Source organism: Medicago sativa, chromosome 1 (assembly GCF_051527215.1).
Source record: "Medicago sativa cultivar Bolivia chromosome 1, Bolivia_mono, whole genome shotgun sequence".
Taxonomy (NCBI): domain Eukaryota; kingdom Viridiplantae; phylum Streptophyta; class Magnoliopsida; order Fabales; family Fabaceae; genus Medicago; species Medicago sativa.
Genome location: NC_140749.1, coordinates 65,127,791 through 65,137,556, shown reverse-complemented (window position 1 = coordinate 65,137,556; position 9,766 = coordinate 65,127,791). Strand labels below are relative to the sequence as shown.

The 9,766-nt window shown below is 32.7% G+C and overlaps 1 protein-coding gene and 2 non-coding genes across 3 annotated transcripts; all 3 read right to left on the bottom strand.

Annotated features, from left to right (window-relative positions):
- Window positions 1-1,504: 1,504 nt before the first annotated feature.
- Window positions 1,505-3,642, bottom strand: LOC146956435 (small ribosomal subunit protein uS19x). The gene is made up of 4 exons (XM_085728889.1): window positions 3,557-3,642; window positions 3,314-3,462; window positions 2,799-2,856; window positions 1,505-1,912 (listed from the first exon to the last, which is right to left on the bottom strand). Exons 1-4 carry the CDS (start codon window positions 3,557-3,559, stop codon window positions 1,664-1,666), a joined length of 459 nt encoding a protein of 152 aa, XP_085585015.1. The 5' UTR covers window positions 3,560-3,642; the 3' UTR covers window positions 1,505-1,663.
- LOC146956437 (small nucleolar RNA U30) lies at window positions 2,464-2,546 on the bottom strand. Its single transcript, XR_015025325.1, has one exon. It is a non-coding gene; the product is annotated as a small nucleolar RNA U30 (small nucleolar RNA).
- On the bottom strand, window positions 3,149-3,231 carry LOC146956436 (small nucleolar RNA U30). The gene has a single exon (XR_015025326.1). It is a non-coding gene; the product is annotated as a small nucleolar RNA U30 (small nucleolar RNA).
- Window positions 3,643-9,766: the final 6,124 nt, after the last annotated feature.

The following is a 9,766-nucleotide window of genomic DNA, read 5'->3' as shown; positions in this document are numbered from 1 at the left end:
GAAGTGCTTTGTTTCAAGGAGTTAATAAAAAACTTGAGTTACAGGTGGATCAGACTTGAGTTCAAATTTTAGCGGAAACAATTTAATCAGACTTACAAACCTTTCAATCGAACTTTGAATTATTAAATTTGTTGCAAAAACTCATTTCTTTGAAAATTGAAGGGCTAATACAAGAAAATTGCTCTTCTATTTTGGGACTAATGGTGCTTTCTTGAGAATATTTTAAAAAAAATGGTTCCTATTGTGTTATTAATTTATTATTACAATTACAAAATTCACCAAAAACAACTACTACAATCACAATGAGTGATTTTTGTTGAGCTCATTCGCAATGAAACTTAGTTCTTCACTATGAGCATCTCCACTATACATCGACCAAAAATAATATATCTCAAAGCCAGTGCAGTGAAATATTAGACTTGTTTGCAAATTTGAAGGGGGAGATAAGGGTTTTGGGTGAAAGAAATGACGGAGGGATATGGAAGAAAGGAAAATTCCTCCAACTTAAATAGAGGATTTGTTTATCTTTATGACACAAAATTCCTTCAAAATGGATGAACGCAAATATTATTTAAGGAGTACTTTTTTAAGGGTTTAGATAAATATGCTGAAAAAAAAATTTGAAATGTATTTATGATATTCATTTATCATTCTTCACTTCTTTCAAAAAAGAAATTTTAACATTCTTTACAAAAACACTCAAAAAATGTGGAATTATTTATGTCTCCCCAAACCCCCATCCAAACAAGCCCCTTTTTTTTGTGTTAACTCTTATTACCCAGGACCAGGTTCTCAGATGAATGGAAGTTCCAGGGAAAAGGGACAACGATAATCAGGAGTTCAACCGTAAAATAAGTAAATTTATTCAGGTATTGTTCCATCTACAAAAAAAATTCAAATTCTCCCGAACAATTTATCCTTTTGTACAAGCCTCGGTTTATATATTTTCCGTTCGTTTTATCTATTGTTTCTATTGAAGTGTCGAAGAAGAAAACGAAACATAAATTTGTGCTGAGTATAACATTCAGTTAATATATATATATGTTGGTTTTATCCTTCAATAAAGCAAAATTAAAGAATTCTTTCCAAAAAAACCAAATTAAAGAATTGAAATTAGAAAGAAAGAGTGATAAATAGGAAAGATTATAATAGAAATATTAACATTAATGTTTTTATTAGTATTGTGAAACTACATCAAAACAGTTTTTCTTCCCTAAAAAATTTAGGGACAGAGGGAGTACACGATTATGTGACATGGTGAACATATAATTCAAAACTGATTTTATTGATGAGATTTTATGTTTGGGTTAAGTTTATAAAGTTTGAAGGTACAATTTATTTCCAGCAATATCTTTCATTTGGACCACACATAGCAGGGTCCTCTAGTTCGTGAATATATACCAGTACGATTTAAGTGAGGTCGCCCACTATAATTTTTCCAAGCTTTAATGGTCAATAATATTTAAATGATCTATAAACCATATAAAATAGAGGAAACAAAAACTCCAAAAAGCTCATCAATAAACAATTAAAACCAAAAACTTTAGTTCACTGATATCCTAGTGTCACAACAATATCAAATAGAAACAGAGCATTTAAATAGTTCCAGTAAAACAAGCAAAAGTTTGCATTGAAAGATAATGGGGGGCATCGATGACAATCTTCACTTCAGAGGAATAAACCTGGAGGAGTGAGTAGCACCAATACCAGGCCTACCGTGCTTAACAGGCTTGTAAGAGATTGAGAATTCAGCCAGATAATGGCCAATCATTTCAGGCTTAATTTCAACTTGGTTAAAGGTCTTTCCATTGTAGACACCAATGATGCTACCGATCATCTCAGGCACAATGATCATGTTACGGAGGTGAGTCCTCACTGGTTCTGGCTTCTCACCCGGTGGTGCTTCCCTTTTCTGTAAGGATATACAAGTAAGATTAAAATCAACACAGCATCACCTCAAACAACAAATTAGATGACAATCATACAGCGCATAGCTAAAATTTAAAATGATAGCAATGATTGGGTACACAATCATACAGACCATAGCAAAAGTTTAAAATGAAACCCAATGATACACAAATTTGGTACACAATTATACAGACCACTGCTATCGAATTAAACTAGACTGTGAGATGAAACCTGATGATACACAGATTTGGTACACAATCATACAGACCACTGCTATTGAATTAAACTTGACTGTGATTAAAATGAAACACAGCATTGCCTAACACAACCGGTTAGATACATAATCATACAGAACATAAGTAAAATTTTAAATGATACATGATTATTTAAACAAGTCAAGTTTAATTCAATAACAGGAACAATATGTATCTGTCAAGGAGATATTTGTGACCATATCTGTTAAGTTCAAATGTTCACCCCCCAAATTTAAGACAGTATATTGTTGACAAATAATGCAAAAAAAAAAAAATAATATTTTAGATCAAGTAGAAGGGTGCTCAGAAAGTAATGAATGGATATGAAGGTTATCCTCATAATAAATCAGATTAACGAGATTATTTCATAACATCATCACAGCACCCAAAAGATACAAATGCAAAAGAGAACAAACTAAAAACTATTCGTCACAAATCTTTGATCACTGTGCATCAAATCAATCCATCCCGTAAATAAACAATTTCCAAATTACTCAACAACTAAAACATTACTCTACTTTTTTTAACAAATCCTACAAACTCCAAATTCCTTATACAACTCTAAGCGCTAAAATGAATCAATTACATGAATTAACAAATTAACTAAACAGTTACATAAATAAACAGATAACTCACCGCCTTGCGGAGCTTCTTGATGAGTGCCATAGGCTTGCGGGTCAAACCACGTTGAAACCTGAAATGAACATATTGTTAAATATAAATGTGAAAATGAGAAATGGATTTCAAAAGAAATTAACACAAGTCCTTAAGGATCCTGATCCTATAAGTAACAGAACATAAAACAACAACAAACGAAAATGATACATAAAAATCAAATTTTCGAGCTCATTTCCTCACATTTCTTCAAAATGCTACATAGATCTGATTCAATATTTCTATTTATCCCACAAAATAAAACAAAATGAAAACAAGTAACCTAAAATATTCAACATTTGGCCAAATAACCTAAAAATGATGAAAATGGTGCTCAGAAAGTAATGAATGGATATGAAAATTATCCTCATAATAAATCAGATTAACGAGATTATTTCACTTAATCATCACAGCACCATCTTCATCATTCATATATTCAAATTCAACAACAATAGCAATGAAAAACAAACGCATATCAATTAGATTCAAAACTATACCTTCTACGGGCACGAGCAGAGAAAAGCTTGACAAGTTCATCAGTGGACATATCCAAGAGAGCATCGAGATCAACACCACGGAAACTGAACTTCTTAAACGTTCTCTTCTTTGGCACTCCTTGTGCAGCTACCTCTGGTTCAACATCCGCCTGAAAAATCAATCAAATTCATCATTCAACAATGCGAAATTCAAAGTAGAATAAGAGTGAATCGAAGAGAAAGAGATAGAGTTAGGGTTTTCACCATGATTGCAGTGAAACTTGCTCGATCTGGTTCTTGCTCGCGGCTGCTTCTTACCTCGCAGGGATTGTGCTAGGGTTCTTCTACCTTGTGGATTGTGAAGGAAACGTTTTTATACCTGTTATAATGATAACGGGTTGTTGGGTAATGGGTTTGGACTCATAGCCCAATGGACTGTTTTACTTGGATCTACACATTCCCTAATGTATTGGAATAATACTCGAAAATTGCTATTTTAACTTCAAAAATTACTCTTTAATACCTTGAAAATACCTAAATGTCTCCTATGGAGCGGCAGTTAACTGTTGCTCGCTAAGTGTTCCCAAAGGCATTTAAATTTCGTTGCATTTAAGTAAGTGTTCATGATCCATTTGCATTGAGTTTATTTGCTTTGATGTTAGATTTATTTTCAAATTGGTAAAATGTTTGTATTTAGGGTTTATGTAGATTTTGATTATTTTTTGTTTGTTTGTAGTAAATGATCAAATGTTTGCATTGTGAATGTTGTTATGACTAGATTTAAGTTCAATGTGGTAGTTTAAAACTTGAAATAAGACAATGGATCATTGTCGTATATTTTTCACTCCAAGTGTTTGATGAAATGTCTTAATGAGGTTTTCATTGATTTTCTCAACAATAAATCACTAACAAAGAATATATAAGAATTTGATTCATGACTAAATGATGAACAATTTAATTGCAATACTAATATGTGATTGATTAATAACTGCAAACAAATATTAGATAATGAAAAATTGGTTTTCATAAATTCAATCACATCAAGATTATTTCACTCGAACATGTTATTATTCAACATAGACCAAGTTCAAACATACAAGAAGTAAAAATGTCAAAGGAAGAGAAAACGCCAAGATTTTATTGCAATTCCTCAATCGTCCTTGCTAAGGGGTACATCTACTCCTGGCGAATGAATTCACTGTCTTCCACTATGATTGTTGAATGCACAAAGTGCTGCAAGGTTTTTGTTACAAACAATTGTTCCAATTATGCCAACCTTTGCCTCCAAAGATGACAAAACCTAGATCTGATCTAACAATATCACCTCAAACTTGAACCAAATCTGAATCCTTTGCATTTAAAGCTTCAACACTTCAATTTTTCAACTTTATGCAATCCTTTAGAAATCTTCAACAGGATCTCTTCATTGACGTAAACTCCATCGAATTCCTTCAATTTTGATACACTAGAAACATCCCCTAGATTGTTAGAGCAGAAAAGAAAGCCTTCTTGTATCCTTTGGAATTTTGAGCACCTCAAATTCCTTGAAACAGTCAAACCATTACTCAACCTAATATTGTCCCCCCTAATTTATGAACCAAACTTACATAGTTCTCTGAAGAAAGTGTTTTCACAAGATTTTTTAGAAAGAGTAGAGAGAATAGTAATAAATTATTGAGGGGAGGTTGTATTTATAGATAAAGGGTATTGATGCAGAAGAAAGCTAATTTTTAGGGGAAAAACATTATCTGAAGAAAAAACATTGTCTGCATTGATTCACACTTGAGTTGAAACAATTGAGATGGCTAAAAATAAATATGGGCTTTGAATCGATTTATATGAAGATCAAATTGGTTAAGATGAACTCCATGAATCTTAAATCGATTCAATGATCATTCTATCCAGTTTTGAATTGATTCTAAACTAGTTAGAAACCTTATGACTTGTCTAAATCGATTCAGAGCGTCAATTATGACATGTGAATCAATTCAATCTTTAAAAAGTTATAATCTTTAAAAAGTTATTTTTAAATATTTGAAATGCACTTAAAACCCTATATTGTACCAAAAAGGATTTCCATCAAAATGTAGATTTGAAATATGAATTTTTGCAAAGAATTTATGCATGGAAAATATTTTTATGCAAGTGAGAATTAATTATAGACTAGACGGACACATTACAATCTAAAATTATCCTTGGAATATAAGACATCACTCAAAACCTAAGATAAGTTGTTGATAGACTTTTAGCAAGTGTGCTAAAATTATCGAAGTAATAAAAAATAAGTTCGTTTCCACGAGGACTGTGTTAATCTCAATTGAACAATAACGTTAGTCTCTAGGATGTGTAAATTTATTTTAGTGTCTGAGGCAGTAGATTTGTGTGAATAAAAGTAAATAAACGGAAAATAAAGATTGTTTGGAAAATATATGGAAAGATGAGACTAGGTCATTCGAATCCTCTGATTTATTCTGTTTGGTATACTGCACCTATTTCCTATGAATATTTCAACAGTTTCAAAATGGTTAACTAAAATAGCCTTAATCAATCCCTTGACTTAGGACTCTCTTCTCAGATTGAAGTCCCCAATTCCTTGGGTGAAATAACATTCTTTGGAGGTTTTTATAACGTTAACCTAATATCACAAATAAACAATTATTCATTCCTAGACTAACCCTGTTTATTTGAACAATTCAATTAGGTCTAAGTTGTAAGCTATGGTCGGTAGTAATTCAATCTTGCCGATTCAGATTATATGGTGTCAATATATAAAAAACATTAAGAACAATTGAATTGAATAAAACTAGATTGATATTCACATGAAATAGAGTTTCACAGCAACATGTCTCAAACATAGTTACATCAGATTCATCTCAGACCTAATCTCTAAGAGATTTAGCTACTCATAATCAAAATCATAAATAACATAATCACTGGAAGAATTAAAACATACATAAGCTGACTATGAGTTGGTTAGACAGCCTCCTCGTCAGTCCTTTGCTCTCAAAATCGCACTTTAGGTCTCCAAAATTCTGAACCCATAATTTTGAAACTAATTGCTACTTAAATAGGAAAATTTGCGCCTCCAATCGTGACATGATTTTGCTTTTAATAACAAACTTCCAAAATTAGGGCTTCTAAAATCGTGTCACGATTTAGCCATTGTGACACGTTTTCTCTGGCAGATTGCACCTTATTCTGGTCTTCAAACCGTGTCACGATTTTCAGCAATCGTGACACGTATTCACATTCTTTCCAAGCTTCAATTTTCTCTGCTTTTCTTGTTGTATGAGCTTGCCTGTGAACTCAAAATATCAAGGAATTACATTAAAAATTATGTAATGACAAGGTGTCATCAGTTGTAGACAAAGAAATACATTTTTTAGTGACCTGGCTTAGGAGGCCAATGCTCTAGTTACCCGGTGACAAGTTGTAAATGATAGTTTATTTACGGTAACCACGTGTACTTCATACTTGATCCTTCTATCACATAAAATACTACTTAATCTCCTCAACCACCAAGACCGTAAAGGTATTTCTTTTTCCCTTACTATTTACGTTCTACTTCCCTTAACTTAACATAGTTTAAAGAATTTATTGAAGTGGAAGCCACCTTAGGCCGGTGTCTGGCTAGGTGATCACTGATGTGCGGATTAGGCAAGTGTACCAAATCGTTACCAAGTAATAAAGTGATAAGTAGAGTATCGTATCCACGGGATTGTCGTTTTGTCCAAACATTTCGCGTTACTTATTTTAAGTTGACAATATAAAATAAAAGAGTTAAGGGTTAGAGATTTGCAATTTTTATTTGTTTGCAACTGAGCAAGTTACCTGTTTTTAGTTGCAGAAAAGTAAGCGGCGGTTAGGATTCTTTGAATCCCTCCTATGTATATTGTTGGATATTAAATAACAGTAATGTCGCATTCATTTATCTCAGGTAGACTATACAAGTAATGAGGTCATTGGAACGTTACTAACCTAATCGGTCGTCATGTTGCACCTACTGGTCACATGGTGATCCTTACATGTGGGGTCTATACTTCTTGGTTGACTAGGTTTATCCCTCCAATGTTTGGTTACACCTGATGGTCACACGATGATCCTTACATGTGGGGTCTTACCACCTTAAAGGTAATTGAAATCATATACTTTATATTGGATTTCCAAGATTTCCCAAAGCAATGAAGGCCAAGGTTCATGCAGGTCTACCCATCTATGAAAATTAGGACACTCATATTACACTCTCTCTCGCACTTAGTAGTTCTACAAACGGGCAGCCCTATCAGTTTCTACTTTACCAAGGGTTTAAGAGAATGGTTCTACTAGGCTACATCTTATTTCCTTCAAGCAGACACTTGTTTTCCTAATTATTAACTAGTTACCTCCTACATTCAACATATTTTACTCAATATTAGTAATGTCACCTCCTAAGTACTTACTATTAGGGTCAACTCGCTTTCGGTATCTTTCGCTAGTTATAACTAATTACTTCCTAAACAAATAGATATTAGTATCAAGATATAAGCATCAAGATATTAATATCAATATTAGGCCCTGTCACAACCTAAATATCTAATATATGGTTGCACTACTATAAAAATAAACTAAATTCCTAATAAAACTTAATAGCCAACAAAAGATAAATAAAATATAAACGACATTAAATTAAATAAATATCCAACAAAAATAAATAGAGGTTCATCTTAAACTCTAACATAAAAATAATTTGTTACACATGGTAACTAAAAACAAATTACTAAAGATAAAAGCATACTCTAGAAAATCAAGGAGAAGATAGAAACTCCTCCGAAACTCTAAAATTACCTTCCTCTTGAACTGCTTCAGTTATGAACGAGAATTTATGAATGAGGAAGGTTGATATTTATAGTGAGAATTTTTAACTGGGTTTGGGATAACAACGCGGGCTTTACCCACAAAAAAACAGGAAAAGATGCTTGCGCCCCGCACATTTTGGATGCTCGGAGCGCATGCACTATGCTCTAGGCGCATGGCATGTGCTCTAGGCGCATGTTGCAGCTTCCTTGGCCTAATTTCTCCGATTTTCCTTCATTTTAGGTCTTTGTCTTCAAATAACTTGCCTCGGAACTTGGGAACATAATTCCTCCCACTGTAAAGTCTCATGAGGCCTCTTGAATCTTTATTCTTGGTCTTCCCAAAGTCTTCACAAATCTTCGGTTGTTCTTGATTTGCCGATTTGCATGATTTCTTCGTGAATTACTTCAAAAACCCCTAAATATATTCAGGATAATGTTATGCCCAATGGTTTTTATCAATTGAAGGATAATGTTATATAGAAAAGTCCTTATTGGTGCTGGATAGTTTTCTTCATATGGGTAGTACGACCCATAATAGGTATTCATTGCGCCCCTGCAATTATATGAAACAACTACCCAAACAACGTCATTTAACTAAAATAATTATTAAATCTTTTTGTATTTTTGGATAAGATAAACAGAAAATAAAATCTTACATAAAAATAGTAACAAACCCAATTCTATAAAAGTTAAAACCTAATTTAAAAAGATAAACCTAATCTAAGACATAAAGATAAACCCAAACTAAAAAATAAATAGGCCTAAAAATACGTAAAGTAAGTTGCCTTGTTGAGTACCAACAATCATCGACAACGACGCCAAAAACTTGACGACAAATTCGGCAAGTGCACCAAATCTTAACAAGAAACAAAGTAGTAAGTTATCGTCTCTACAGAGATTGTCGTCAACTAAGAAATTTGATGTACCTATTTAAACTAAGAAAACAGTAAAAAGGGTTTAAGGGGTTTCAATTTTGAATTATGTGCTCAATGCAAGTGGTAGTTTACAGAAATGTAAAGAGTTGTTTCAGAGGTTGGACGGTGATTAGGATTCTTGGGATCCCATTTGTCTTCTTTGTCTGGTTAACACAATATTAAATACTAATAATGATTAAACGCTTGATAAACGATGTGTTGATTATGAAACTGTGGTCAATCTATATAATTATTTAAGGTAACTGTGTTGAACTAGAGCGGTGCAAAGTAAATTCTAAAAGGATGGATTATAAATCTAGCATCATACTTATAAAACCCTAAATTAAATAAGAACTTGAGCGGAACAATTGAATTAAATAAGGATGGATTATTTATGGTAACTGTGTTGGACTTGAGCGGAACAATTGAAAATTGAATAAGAACTTGAATTAACTGAATAATGTAATTGCATTTATTAATTATAACAGATAACCATAGGTTCATTTTAGAACCCTAATCAGAGGGATTTTAGTTTCTCAGGGCAATAAAAAACATAAAAAAGAAAGAATTACAAAACATACTCGCAACGGAGAAAGTTGGGAAAAAAACCCTAGCTGCTCCGCCTTGATTATCATCTTGATCCTTGCACTGTCTTGATTCTGAATGAATAAAATATTTGCAAGTGCTCTCTCTAAAAACAAGTTTAAAACTAGATTGTTAGGTTT